Genomic DNA, 14,749 nt, shown 5'->3' on the forward strand with positions numbered 1-14,749 from the left:
GTGCAATCACCTGGGGTCTCTCAGCCTAGCCCACCTCGCAGGGGTGTTGGGAATCTTTAAAAACAACGGCATCCATACATGGAGGATAAATTGGATAGAATAAAAGCAGCAAAACTCTTTTGCGCACCCAGGACTGAACTCAGCTGGTTTGCGAGTCCCCTCTGCCCTGGGCGGGGAAGGGTTAACCAGATGCGCCCATTACCCGGACCCTCCAGTCGGGTCCTTACCCAGAAGCCCCCTCGGCCCCTGGCCAGCTGCCCAAAGATCAAAGGGCCCCATTAGCCAATCAACCCCCATCAGCTGCCTCTTCCTCCGCGCCTTTATCTCCCCCAAAGCAAGTATTCAGATCACTTTTCTTTTCTCCCCATCGCCAGCCAAGGGGGGTCTGAAAACCCAGGCGCCTCCAAAAAGTAGACTAGACTAGAATGGCGCATTCGCACTACTTCCAACTGATTCTGGGAGCAGCTGGGATGCTCTGGGTCCTGCTGGCGGGAGGGATGCATTTGCAAAGGCAGGAAAGTTTGGTGTTGAAATCTCTGGGGCTCCCGACCAGGCCCAGCCCCAGATCTCCCCCTCCGGTGCCCCGTCTGCTCTGGAAGATGTTCCACAAGAGAGCCAGCCTCGCTCCCGCTTCCGAGGAAGGGAGGACGCCTTGCTGGGTGGAAGAATTCAGGGTTCCTGGCAATATCATCCGAGTCTTCCCAGACCAAGGTACGTGGTTGCAAAGCTTTTGGGAGATCTGATTGATTGATGGGTTTCTGGTTTGAGATGGCCATGATTTTCTCCCTGAGGTTAGAATCCTGCACAGGTCTACTCAGAAGCAAGTCCCACTGAGGTCATTTTATAGCTTGCTTTTCTTCACCCAATAAAACCAGAAATGGATTCTGCATCCCCTAAATTCTCCTAAAATTAGTAAAATCAGGCCAGTTTGGGGAATAAAAGCAATGTCAGTCCTACTCAGAGTAGACACGTTGAAATTATTGGGCATAGCTCATTGGGTCTATTCTGAGTAGAACTTAGTTCACCAGAGAGCATAGTCCCAAGTCCAGGACAAAAACAATCTTTGTTTTGATTGATTTAGGGTTGTTGCTTTTTAAATAACTACTCATCAGGCCAGAGGTGTTGAAAGTAGTCTGCAATTATTATAAAAGCTGCGCTTTGTCTCAGGGGCCTTGGACTAATGATTCTCAGGATCCCTTCCTGCCCTACAGCTCTAGGATTCTATGAAATCACAATAAAAACATCACAGCTGATCATTCCTCTGTGGTATTTCCACAGTTATTCCCTGTCCTTATTTTCACCCAGGGATTTTTAAAAAAGGCATTTTTACTGCATTCTGTACATCACCTTGAGATCCCTGTGTGGAAAGTGATTAACAAAGAAAGATAAATAAATTAGCATGAGTTTGGATTGGGCAATATTATAAATAAAGACTCATAAGAAAACAATAGCCAGCTGTTCACTATATGTTCAGTTTCATAAGCACAACCTTAAAATAAAGATTCCTCCCCCTCCCCAGGCTTTACAAACTCCTTTGATCCTTGCCCTTTATCTCTCGCAACCCACAGGTAATGGCATCAAATTTTTAGCCCAGGATTCTTGAGATGTTTGTATTAACACTTGTAATGGGCTGGAAGTTTGACGTCCTCATTTGTGAGCTAAATCAGGATAAGGGATGATCACTGCATTATAAGTGTTCATAGCATCATGGAGATGGAAGGGACCCCAAAGGTCATGTAGCTCAACCCCCTGCAATGCAGGAATCTCAACTGAAGAGTCCATGACGGATGACCATCAAAATGCATATGACAGCCCTTGAGATATTGGAAGGTGGCTATCTCCTGTTTGCCAGGCTAAACCTCCCCAACTCCCTCAACCCAGTGGCGTAGCGTGGGGGGTGCAAGGGGTGCCGGCCGCACCGGGCGCAACATCTGGGGGGCGCACTCGCCGCCTCCGGAGTTGCCGAAGAGCCTCGGGCGCAGAGTTTAACTCTGAGCTGCCTGTGATGTGGAGGGCACGACTGTTCCGCTTTGATCTGGCGCCTTTTGCGGAGAGCACAAGACGGGCACGGTTCAGTCCCGCGGGGCTCGCTTCTCTTGCGAGCCCCCCCCCAGCCGCCTCCCGCTGCCCACGCTGCGCTTCTCCGCCCCCGCCCCTTCTCCTCTCTGTCAGCAGCCGTCTGTGTCTGATTTGAGAGGAGAACGGAGGCGAGGCGAGGCGGCTGCAGCCAGCGACCCCCCTCCGCCTCCGGGGCTACCCCCCTCAGCGACCCCCCTCCGGGGCTACCAGAAGCCCTCCTCGGCTTCAGCTGGGGACAGAGAGCGCGCCTGCTCTTCCCTGCGGGCCGCTGCCCCATTGGAAGGGCGGCGGAGGAGCTGCAAGCCGGGGTGCGTGCCATGAGCCTCAGCCTTGGGGTTCAGGGGCCAGTGGTGGAAGCAGGGCCAGTGGTGGAAGTGCGGCGCTTTCCCCGGGTTGCTGGGCGCGGGGAGCCCTCGGGGCGCAGGAAGAGGCAGCGCTCCTGGCTGCAGGTCTGAGGCCCGGCTGCTGCCCGCCTCTCGCGGCAGGAGGGAGTTGTGCTGCCGCCGCCGCCCGCAAGGAGCCAGCCACTCGCTGCCTGCAAGGCTCCTCTCTGGCCGACCTGCCAGCTGGGCTCATCCTCCTTGCCAGCGCAGGCAGCGGGCTCTGCTCCCGGGGGACCTCCTGGGGGAGCGCAGCAAAGGGGCGCCCTTCTCAGCCTCCCCAGCAAAGGGGCACAAGCAAAGGGCACGTCCCGGCGCCGTGGTCGTGCCCTTTGCTCCGCTGCAAGCCACGCTGCTGCTCGCCTTCGCCTTTCACAACAGCCCTGCAGGGTAACCCAGGCTGCGAGGTCAACCCAGTGAGAACTCTCCGAGGCTTCTCTCGGGCCCCAGACCAGCCCTCCAGCGCCGCCACGGCCGGTCTCTTGAGTCCGTTGCCAGGCCACGGAGGGCCAGCAGCCAAGCCTGACAAGCGCAGAATATAGAGGCTTGTGGGGGGGGGGCGCCACGGCGTGGGGCGCAAATTACTTCCCTTGCCCCGGGTGCTGACAACCCACGCTACGCCGCTGCCTCAACCATTCCTCATCAGGCTTGGTTCCAGACCCTTGGTCATCTTGGTCGCCCTCCTCTGCACATATTCCATCTTGTCAATATCCTTCTTAAATTGTGGTGCCCAGAACTGGACACAGGACTCCAGGTGTGGTCTGACCAAGGCAGAACAGAGCAGTACTTTTACTTCCCTTGACCAGGACATTAGACTGCTGTTGATGCAGCCTTGAATAGCATGGTTTTTGTTGTTGCTGCTGCGCTGCATCACCCTGTGGGCTCATGTTCAGCTTGTGGTCCACGTAGACCCCGAGATCCTTTTCACATGTCCTGCTGGTAAGCTAGGTTTCCCCCATCTTATATTTGTGCAGCTGGGTCTTCCTGCTTAAGTGCAGAACCTGACACTTGTCCCTTTTGAAATTCATTTTGCTAGTTTGGGCCCAGTTCTCCAATCTGCTAAGGTCATCTTGAACCCCAAATCTTCTTGCCCAATAACCCTAATATTAAGTGTCTCATGATCCACCCACTGAGTTATGATCTGCTGACTATCAAGGACTGTATTTAATATCCAGTTTATCATTGACTAATTTTCCCCACTATTCCACCTTCCCATTTTCTCCTTTATTTTACACACACACAATACCTGCCAACTTAGATTTCACCTCATGCCTAATAGGAAAGTGTGCTAGAGTCCATGAAAAGCTTATTCCCTCACAAATTTGATAGCCTGCAAAGTGATCTTTGCATATTTTGGTGCGTATTTTGCGTATGAGGCTAGTTGGAATCCTACACAAACTTAACTTGGAAGTCCAGTTGAACTCAGCAGAGCTTACTCATGAGTAGACACACAAAGGATTAAATCCCCCTGGGCCCAGTTGAGCTTACTTCCAAGTAAATTTTCTTATGGGATAGTGGCCTGGGGGTTGCCACAAGTTCTACTCAGAGTAGAGCAATAGACATTCTAATAGGCTCTATTAAGTTCTACTCAGAGCAAATCTATGCAGCTGAGTGAGCTTAGGTTAATCATGCCCATTAATTTCAATTATCAGTGCAACTCATGTTGGATTTAACCCTTTGTTTCCTCTTAACCATTTCCCCTTCCTAATTTGTTACTTTATTGACTGGCTAATCAATTAATCTCTGTCTTTTAAATAGCTTAACTTGTTGACAAATTAATATATGTGTGTTAATGTGCTTTTACATAAAATGCAAGCCTGATTTAAACACATACATTTTTACAGTATATATATATAAGAAGTCAGGCATGATAAACTGCAAAGCTGAAATGGCCCCCCCCCCCCATCTTACTGAAGGAAAACTGCTCCAACTTTGCAGGTCGTTTGTATGCAAAAATAAGAAGGGCTTTGCTGGTGGCTGGGGAATCCTCTTCCCCAGCAGCATTTGACCATCTTTAGCAGAAGCAGCTCTGTGACCAGATGCTTTGAAGGCCTGCTCTTCTCACCTCCCCAACACTGCAGAAACCAGAGCCTTGCCCCTTCCTCCATTTCTATACCTTGGTGAGACTTCTCACAGCCGGGGGGGGGGGGGGGGGGGCGATCATGGGCCTTCTCAATGCCTGTGAACTCAGCTGTTCTTAAAGATGGCTTTGGATGCTTGGCTCCGCTCACCTGGGTGCCACAGATGTTTCTTGGTGTGAACAGGCATCTGAAGAGCCTGCAGGATCAGGCCAATGGCCCATCTAGTCCAGAGGCGGCTGGCTATCCAAGGTGGGAGGGAGACAGCCATGGGTCTGAACACCAACTGCTGGAAGCCACAGGCGGAGAGAGTGGCTCTTGTGCCCGGATCCTGGTTGGCCCCTGTGAGAACAGGATGCTGGATTAGATGGGGCATTGACCTGATCCAGCAGAACTCTTCAATCATCATCATCATCATCATCATCATCATAATTTTTATTTTTATATCTGACTGGGTTGCCCCAGCCATTCTGGGTGGCTTCCAACAAATTAAAACACAACAAGTCACAATAAGATATTCAGTGAAATGGGTTTTGATACTTTTAAAACAGCTTAGAAACCCACCTGGGCAGTATTTATTTACCGTATTTTTATTTAATGCCTTATATATCCCTGCCTTTTTCCTCCAAGGAGCTTGAGGTCTCTTTCCCCCTCCTCATTTAATCCCCCACAACAACCCAGGGAGGTGGGTTAGGCAAGGAGAGACCGGTGGCCTTCAAGTCCGCACTCAGGAAGCTTTAAGGCCAAGGGGGAATTTGAACCCTGGTCTCTCCGAGGTCCTACTCTGATGCTCTAAACACGACACCACTGGCTCTCCGAGCACCATGCAAACTGCCAAACAATAGGGCTGTGTCACAGACTGGCTAGACACAGAGGAATGGTGGGAGGAACCAGCTGGGGGGACCCTCAAGGGAAAAAGGTTCAGAGCCCAGGGAGTGGTGGTTCATATAACCCAGATATGTCCTCTTTTGGGGGGGCCATTATGTGCCCCCGGGCTAATATTTACATTTCAAGGGAAATGTCTGGTTTGGGGTTTTTTAGTTATTTTCAGAAGGGGTTTGGGGGGTGCACATGCATGCTTGGGAGGGCACTGTGACCCAGAAGCCGAAGCGCCATGGCGGAGTGAGTCTGTCGCAGCAAAGATCAGGTAGGAGCTGGGGTCCTGCCTCCGCTTGGGCTGCTGTGCAGGTGGCAGCCGCTGCCCGCCCAAGCTGGGGGAAGAGGTACGTGGGCACAGTGCCTGCGGCCCCTGCACCAGCTCAGAAGAACACCTCTTTTGTGTTCTTCAAGACATAGCAACCCTAGTGGTGGTGGGACAATGATGAGCAGACAGAGGGAGAAGACTGGGAGCAGATGTCATCAGAAGAGGACAGGGCTTAGTGGGCTGGGAGAGCGTGTGGCAGAGAGCAGTCCAGACTCAGAGGCAGGAGCTGAAGCAGGAGAAGGAGGCCAAGAGGCAGAGAGGGGAAGAGCCATGGGGGTCTCCCCCTCCTGCTGCGAGAAGCTGCCCTCCCCGCTGGTCTCCCAGAACCAGGAGAGGCATGAAAAGGCGCAAGCCCAGTCTCAGATTGTTTGAAGAAAACCCTGGAGACAGCTGTGGGGAGGAGGGACCTTTCGGTCTCAACAACTGATTTTCATGGAGTAAAACCACCAGGAATGGGTTGCTGTGCTCATTAGGGCTAATACTCCTGTGCAGATCCTGTTTTTGCTAATAAGGAGTGCACAGTGTGATTTACTGCTGGCTCACTCTTGCCTCAGCGTTGTTCCTCCTCTCCTAGGCCAATTCATCCACAGCGACAAGCCACGGAGTTGGCTGTGCCTCCAGAAGCGGCTGTACTTCAATTTCTCCACCCTGGACAAAGGGGAGCAGGTGACGATGGCGCAGCTGCAGATCCATTTCCGCCACAACCAGTACCAGGTCGCCAGTCCGGGCCACCCTTTGGAGCTGAGCCTGTACCAGGCCTCCCAGGCAGCTCTGCGAGGGATGTCCTCGCACGCCTACAGCCGGAAGCTTTTGGTGGAGCAAAGCTTCATCCATCTCCACAAGTCCTTCGTCTTCAACCTGACCGAGGCAGCAAAGGTGTGGCAAACCCCTGCCCGGAACCTGGGCTTGCTGCTTGAAATCGCCGGCGGGAAGCTGTGCTCTGGTGCAGATTCCTTCCTTGACACCTCCCTCCTTGTGGTCTCCCTGGCGCACAGTCAGTGCGGGAGAACCCGGAAGCGGCGGAGCACCTACTACGTCCCGACGGCCGCCAGCAACGTCTGTAAGCCACGCCGGCTGTACATCAGCTTCCGCGACGTTGGCTGGGAAGACTGGATCATCGCCCCCCAGGGTTACCTGGCGAACTACTGCCTGGGCGAGTGCCCCTTCCCACTGGCCGAAGACCTCAACAGCACCAACCACGCCATTCTGCAGACAGTGGTGCACTCCCTCGACCCCGAAGGGACCCCCCAGCCCTGCTGCGTCCCCGTCCGCCTCTCGCCCATCTCCATCCTGTATTACGACAACGACGACAACGTTGTGCTGAGGCACTATGAGGACATGGTGGTGGATGAGTGCGGGTGCCGGTAAAGGGGGTGGGGTGTTCCCTGGCGTGGCTGTGTTGCAATGGGGCACTCGCGCAGAGGGGCGTTGGCCAGCCTCTCCCTGATGTAGCTCTGCATCAAGAACCAGATTATCCTGCATTCCTGGCCCCTTGGGCTTTAGATGTAGAGTAGCGCTCGCTTAAACAGAGTTGTATTTTATTTTCTGCACCAAAGCAAAGACTGCACATGGGTTTTTAACACTACCTAATCGCTTCCAGATTGTTTTCCTAGGGTGGAACTCTATTGTAAAAGTTTTAAATCTAATAGTGAAGGACATGAAGAAATCTGAAGTTGTTGGGGATTTTTAAAAAGAAATGTATTAATAGCTTCATGGGGGTTGGGGGGTCTTCATTTTTTGCCAGCGTAGTTTTGGTGAAGGGATTTTAAAAGGTAATTGCAATTTGTCATTAAAGCAGAACAAAAGGTGATGATTGGGGTCCCTTTAATCAATGCGGGGGGGGGGGTTAAGAGCTGCAAATGGATTTACAAATAACAACAACAACAACAAAGGCTGCATGCCTATGTGATTTTGGTCATTTTCCACCTGGAGAACAAATGCTAGCTTGCTGGCTGAAGGTTACTGAAGTAGCAGGTGGGGAGAGAGCGCTATCTTAATGGGGGAACCACCTTCTAGGTTGTGGCCTGGACTGCAATTCCCATCACTGCTGGCATTTGGCCACCTTCACATAGAATCATAAAACTGTAGTGTTGGAAAGGACCCCAAGGGTCATCTAGTCCAACCCACTGCAAATGCAGGAATCTTTTGCCCAACACGGGACTCGAACTCACAACCCTGAGATGATGAGTCTTATGCTCTGATTGAGCCATTCCAGTGTCATCATACCCATATATACTTCATGGGTAATAGAGGGCAGGGCAATAGATGAGGTCTCCCAACAACTCACAGCATTCTTAAACAAACTACAGTTCCCAGTTTGGGGAAATCCATGATTGTTTATAAAGCACTTTAAATATATGTCAAATGTGGTTGACAGGAGCTGGTGCCCCAATATCTGGAATGTCACAGGAAACCCCAGCACATCTGAAGGCTATTTTGGTAACGTATCACATTGCAGTTGGATTGGTTGACGCTTGGGCAGTGTTAGAAACTCAGATATATAAACCAGATGCAAAATGCCGGGTGCCAAATGCCACCGAGCCAGTGTGGTGTAGTGGTTAAGAGCGGTGGACTCGTAATCTGGGGGACCGGGTTCGCATCTCCGCTCCTCCACCTGCAGCTGCTGGGTGACCTCCTTTGAAGTCTCTCAGCCCCACTCACCTCACAGAGTGTTTGTTGTGGGGGAGGAAGGGAAAGAAGAATGTCAGCCGCTTTGAGACTCCTTAAAGGGAGTGAAAGGCAGGATATCAAATCCAAACTCTTCTTCAAATGGTTCCTTAAATCAAGGTTAGTCACCAAAATGGAACCTCCAGTTGCTGTTTTGGGGCAAAGGATTTTTCAAAGGATGGCTAGTTCAGATGACTACCTTGAGCTAGGTTAAGTTTTGAGAACTGAAAGAAAAGCCACTTCATCCAGAGACAGTCTACATATACACTGGCCTATTCCGACCCGTTTTTCTTAGTGGTGACGCAGGAATATTCTTCACAACTGTGAGCAGGGCAGTGAGGTGAGGTAAGTGAAGACAAGCGACAATTAACTATCGTCGTTCCCTGCTCCTGCTCAGGCTGCACAGAAAAAGCGTTTTGGTTCTTGAAATTCATTCTGACTGTGCAGATGAAATAGATTCTACAGGATTAGTGTGTGAAAACAGTCCAGATCTAAGGATCCCCAGGCAGGCACCTCCAGGTGGTGGAGACGTCAGGCGCCATCCTGGCAGCCGGGCACCTTCACTTGGTCGCAGCGGCCAATAGCCAAGTGCAAAATGTCAAACACTGCCTTGGGGTCCTTTCCAACTCTACAATTCTATGTAATTAATTTATTAATCATTTGTTACATTTATCCACTGCCTTTTCCTCAAAGGAGCTCCAAGGTGGCACAGGTGGTTCTGCCTGCTTCATTTAATCCCCACATCCTTGGAGGTAGCTTAGGCTGAGAGAGGGCGACTGGCTCCCAAGGTCACCCAGTGAGATTTTATGGCAGAGAGGATTCAAACCCTGCTCTCCTATGTCCGATGCAAACGCTCTAACCACTACACAACACTGGTTAATTAGGCTTGCCTAGTTTTGCATGGGAACCATCACCTCTTGGGGTTTTAAGGGATTGGAGGGCATCCTATTTTGAATACAATAATCTGTATTTTTTTATACAAGGTGAGTCCTTTAAAAGAGGCCCTGTTGATACAGAGTACACATGTTCCATGGGGCCTCTTTTAAAAGACTCACCCTGTTTTATCATTCACATACACCCTAAAGCCTTCCTCTGCAGGAGCTGAAGGTGCCATGTATGTTCACGGGTGGAGTACCTGCTTTGCAGCAGCATCAGGTAGGCTTCCTGTCCAGAAATCCCTGATGAGATTGCCAGTCTGTGTAGACTGTACCGAGGTAGACTGGACAATGGGTGGTGGTCAACAGCTTGAGGTTGAATTCTGACAAGACAGTAGTACTGATTCTGGTGGACAGGGGAAGGTGGGTATGGGTCCTTCATGGGGCCACTGTGCCCCAGAAGAACCAGGTGTGCAGCCTGGGAGTCATTTTGGACGCTCAGCTATCAACGGAGGCACAGGTTAATTCTACCTCCAGGGTGGGGGCTGTCTACCAGCTTCATCTGCTTTGCATCAATGGAAAGTTCAAAAGCTTTTCCCTTTATGAACAAGTTGTCAACACACTCTATAGATGCTCAGCCGTGAGCAAACTTATGCCAAGTTTTGCCAAGGACATCTGATCTGCCACCAGCTGAGATAGGCCTTTTGTGACATGCAGGAGGGATCTTCTGTGCCAATGTCCACTTCTAGAGAATCTTAGCTGTCATTAAAACAAAAGGGAAAGCTCCCTAGGAAGGTAAAAAAGGCCTACAACATGCCAGAGGGGGACTGTACCATCAATGATGCACAAATCATGCAGAAGATTCTACAACCTTTTTCCCCTGGCGTGCAGGGAAGCATCTAAGTACAGTGGTACCTCTGGCTATGTACTTAATTCGTTCCGGAGCTCCGTTCTTAACCTGAAACTGTTCTTAACCTGAAGCACCACTTTAGCTAATGGGGCCTCCCGCTGCCACCATGCCACCGTAGCACGATTTCTGTTCTCATCCTGAAGCAAAGTTCCTAACCCGAGGTACTATTTCTGGGTTAGCGGAGTCTGTAACCTGAAGCGTATGTAACCCAAAGTACCACTGTATGTGACCCAAACTGTTGCATCCAAGGAAGCGTAATCGTTCCTGGACTCCAATTTACCCAAAGCCAGAATATTAACTCTGCAAATATGTACATGTAGAACAGCACCCCTGTGTCACCCACCGCCAGCACACCAAGGGATCATAGAGTGAAAATCCAGGTTGGGCAATAAACACGAGTGCAATTCTGTCACCTGTGCATTATTTGTCTCTGAGTGTTCATTTGGAAGAAGATTACAAAGTTATGTCTGTAAGGAAGGCTGGCTAAACTGTGGCCAGACTCCAACATCCAGCATCCTATGGGAGTTGAGCTGAATGGCCACAGATTAGACAGCACTGCCCTGGAAAACCCCCAATAAGATTGGGTTCAACCTGGATCAGAAAACATTCAGGCTTCTAAAACTAAAAAGTGCATATGGGAAAAAACTGTACATCATATTACAAAATGTAAGAAAGTCCCCAGAGGCTGAATGCAAGAGGCTCTTTATTAATTTGATGACAAACAGATTTTAAAGCAAACTTGAGATGGAAAAAAATAAAAAAAATAAACACGGTGCTAGCACTGATGGTTTTTTCTTTTTTCTTTAAATGGATTTATATAAAAACTCAAAAGGATTTCATTTTAACTGCTACAAAGGGGAGGGGGAAAGTAACCCAGCACAAAGCAGAAGCAAGCAGGTGCTAACTAGCAAATTGTGAGGAGGGGAGGGAGGAACTGGGCAGCCACAGAAGGATTTGGGGGTGGGGGGAAGGAATATCTTTACTCAGCAGATCGCCTTGCACAAAAAAGAGACAAAAGCACTTAAAAGTCTAGCTTTGGAAACCTACGCAGCCAACATAGCCTACCCGGTGGGGTGGGAACTGGAGTACCAGGCCCTCCGAGCCTCCCTGCTTGCCCCCCACCTCCCTACAGGTTGTCAGGTCTAATGGATACCAAGGAGGCCAAGCGCCCTTCTTGCAGAAGGATGGGGCAGGGCTGCTCTTTTTCTTTGGTGGGGTGGGGGGAGAAGAAGAGGAACGAGAAAGACAGATTTCCAAAAAATCTATTCTTTTTTTTTAAAGAAAAAAAGCGCAGGGAGTTCTCTTAAGTACATTCATGTTAAGTTAACCTCGAGTTCCTCAGTACATACAAAAGCTAAACAGATGCTAAGAGCCCTTTGACTGGGGAAAATTAATTCACAAGCGGTTTAAAAGAAGGGGGGGGGATCACATCTAGAAGGCAGATCAAACTGTTTCAGAGAGGTAAAGGGCATTGCGACATTTATGGATCACTGGGCTGGTGGGGGCAGGTTAAACAGGAAATCCTACTTCAGCTTTTTTCCTAGAAAGCTTTTGATGCAGATAAAAGAATGCTTTTTGCTACAAGTGCAGCAAGGCGGCGTTTTCCCTCCCCCCAAGGGGGTGCCCTTTCCCAGTCAGATTCATAGCAGTTGTAGTTTGAAGGACTCCACCAGCGAAGGCTTGTGACCCCCCCCCACCAGACGTCGCCTCAAGATTGGTTTAAAAGCCTGGCGTTAAACTCACTCCACCGCCGCACCGCTGCCCAAAATCCCCAACGACAACCCCCCCACCCAGATATATGCTCCAAGAATGAGACCCACTTCTCTGCAGCCACCTCCCGCTCTCAGCCTGCCTGCCCGCCCCACCCAACCTGCCTCGAAAGTATCTTTGTTAAGAGTCTTTACTTCAAAACCAATATAATCCCCAGTTTCCACTACTGTTTTTGGGTGGGAGGCGAGAAAAAGCAGTGTCCTTTTTTGTTTCCCCCCTCTTGGGGGTGGGCGGGGGTGGGCAAAAGGGCACAGGCACCCACTCCCTGTTCTCGTGAAGCGCATGGAAAGTCTTACAGAAAAGAAAAACAACAACAACCACTTGTTGTCATCACACAGAGCAGAGCCCAGGCAGAAGCCAATTGAAAGCAAGACAAAAAGACACACCCTTGAACCATCTTCTGCCTGGCTGCAGGGATGTGCTGCTTTCCTTGCTCACTGCTACCCTACCATCTGAAGAAGAGGCTGATTGACTGAAATCACACTGAAAAAAGATCTTAAAAAGAGTGCTGTTCTAATTTTTAAGCATTAAACTTTATATATATATATCTTTTTTTTTAAGCTTCTCAGAACAAGGATTTCCCCCCCGCCCAGGTCCACTACTAAGATTTCAGAGACAAACTTCTAAAAAAATATCCAGTGCTTCTTTTGCAAGAATCTCTTTTTCTTTTTAAGGAAAAAAAAAAGGAAAAAAAGAAACACCCCATCTTATTTAAGTCCATTCAGGACGCGGGTGACACCACACACATGTGAGGTTCGAAGCTGGATCCTGGACAGCAAAACCACACATCTCAGAGTAGGGTACCAGCCGGCTGGCTTTCCCACGAGCTCGGGAGGATTGGGGTCCTCTTGGGTGGACGAGGCTGGTGATGATGATGGTACACTTGCTCCTTTAAGAAGATGCCAACGGATGCCACTTCTGGTTAAAAGGGGGAAAAGAGAGATGGGTACGCAAACAACTCTGAGATGGGGGTTTTCCTCTCCCCGCCCTGCTCATAAGAACAGAAGCTTGCTTCCAAGGCTCTTCTCTCTCTCTCTGAATCTCTCTCTCTCTCAGTGTGTTGACAGGGGGGAGGACAGGGAACTCTGCTGACCACTCTGCTCTTCTGGGGCGAGTTGACTCCCCCTCCCAGCGAGGCGCCAGTCGGTCCTCCGTTGCTCTCTCTCTTCCCACCTCCGTCTGGTCAATCTCCTTGTCTCAGTGAGCTAGCAGTGGGCTCTCTCTCTTCCTCTCGCTCGCGTGCTCTTCGCTCTCCTCTCCGTTGGTTTCTCTCTTCCTCTCCCTCTTCCTCTCTCTCTCTCCTGTTGCTCTCACAGAGTTGCTTCAGTTTTAGCAGTGGAAAACAGGTATCCATTTTATTTTATTTTTATTACCCAGAATAAAATGCTGTTGAACTAAGCTCCACATCAGCTTAGCTCTTCTTCTTCAACCTAAGTCAGGGAAAGAAAAGGGAAAATGCCATTACTGTCACAAGCCGTGGCTGTGGGTTGCAAGAAAGGCTTCTCTGAGCACATAAATGGCTCAGTGGGCAGAACTCCAAAGGAGTCTGGAGGATGCAGATTCCGTGGCTACAAACAGCCTCTACTATTAGGCCCAGCAGGTACCATTTTTTCTCCACCACACAATACAAGACTTGTTTAAGGCAAGAGTTTCTCCACCTCCCCGCCAGTGCCTGATAGATAATAATTATTAATAATTTTATTCTTTATACCCCACCTATCTGGCTGGGTTGCCCCAGCCACTCTGAGTGGCTTCCAACACATATAAAAACATAACGTCAAACTTTAAAAAATTCCCTAAACAGAGCTGCCTTCAGATGTCTTCTAAAAGTCAGATAGTTATTTATTTCCTTGACATCTGATAGGAGGGCATTCCAAAGGGCGGGCGCCACTACCCAGAAGGCCCTCGGTGCTGGACCTCAGTGTCTGGGATGAACGATGGGGGTGGAGACGCTCCTTCAGGTATACAGAGCCAAGGCTGTTTAGGGCTTTCAAGGTCAGCACCAACACTTTGAATTGTGCTTTATCTAGGATGCCTCTAGATGACCTCCTGGTGCCAAGTGTGTCCACCTCTATACCCTGTGGCAACCAAATTCCACAAGCTTACCCTGCCTTGAGTGAGGAGTTTCACAAAAGACCCCTGAATTCTGACCAGTCCTTAATTGAGTAGATTTCACTGTTTCCCAGCATCTTAACAAAGCATCAAGGACCAAGTGTCATCACCCAAGGCAGCTCATCTCCCTCCCCCCAGAGAGCAACATCTGGATAGGCCAAAACCTCCCAGTCAAAGCCAGCAAGAACAAAGAGAACAAGGTAGACCATTCCGCTGGCAAACGGGGCACAAGTAAAAGGAAAAACCCAGTTCCAATGCTCATAATTTGGAGACAGCATTCAGATCCCACTCAACGAAAGACTGAGCCGGGCGTTCAGTGGCATGTGCACAGAGATGAGGGGCGCTGATGAGACCACCACCCCTGTTCTCTCCCCAACTCTTATTATCGGAAAAGCACCTTACACTCTAATATTGTGACAGTCCCGTCACTCCGTGTTGATATGCGCGTTCCCCCTGGTAAGTAGAGTCCTGCGACAGGGCCACGTCGATCTGAGATTTGAACTCGTCACCAAGGTAACTATCCTGAAGAGAAAAAGTGGGAGGAAGGAGAGGAGAGATTATTTTCCAATTGAGAAACTGGAGTGGGGAGAGAGAGGGAAGACCAAAGAGAATACACTGAATTCAGAGTTTAAACAGGCAGTTGAAACAGAAATACAATTTTAGTGCCAAGTGGA

The 14,749-nt window shown here is 49.9% G+C and overlaps 2 protein-coding genes across 4 annotated transcripts in view; one reads left to right on the forward strand and one right to left on the reverse strand.

The window, feature by feature from the left end:
* Window positions 1-367: 367 nt before the first annotated feature.
* Window positions 368-7,719, forward strand: GDF1 (growth differentiation factor 1). The gene is made up of 2 exons (XM_083720091.1): window positions 368-711; window positions 6,316-7,719. The coding sequence occupies exons 1-2, from the start codon at window positions 426-428 to the stop codon at window positions 7,107-7,109; spliced, it is 1,080 nt and encodes a 359-aa protein (XP_083576217.1). The 5' UTR covers window positions 368-425; the 3' UTR covers window positions 7,110-7,719.
* A 3,160-nt stretch (window positions 7,720-10,879) lies between these two features.
* UPF1 (UPF1 RNA helicase and ATPase) overlaps window positions 10,880-14,749 on the reverse strand; it is a 29,409-nt gene continuing 25,539 nt past the window's right edge. For all 3 annotated transcript variants that reach the window (XM_083720225.1, XM_083720223.1, XM_083720224.1), the window contains exons 23-24: window positions 14,478-14,597; window positions 10,880-13,393 (exon numbers count right to left, since the gene is read on the reverse strand). In XM_083720225.1, the coding sequence (XP_083576351.1) occupies window positions 14,481-14,597 (117 nt within the window). In that variant the 3' untranslated portion in view covers window positions 10,880-13,393; window positions 14,478-14,480. The remainder of the gene's footprint in view (window positions 13,394-14,477; window positions 14,598-14,749) is intronic.

Source organism: Podarcis gaigeae (genome assembly GCF_964106915.1).
Source record: "Podarcis gaigeae genome assembly, chromosome: 18".
Lineage (NCBI taxonomy): Eukaryota > Metazoa > Chordata > Lepidosauria > Squamata > Lacertidae > Podarcis > Podarcis gaigeae.

Coding starts and splice junctions, on each gene's coding strand:
- GDF1 (XM_083720091.1), top strand. CDS start 426: ATGGCGCATTCGCACTACTTCCAACTGATTCTGGGAGCAGCTGGGATG. Junction 712..6,315: donor CCGAGTCTTCCCAGACCAAG/GTACGTGGTTGC, acceptor CTCCTCTCCTAG/GCCAATTCATCCACAGCGAC.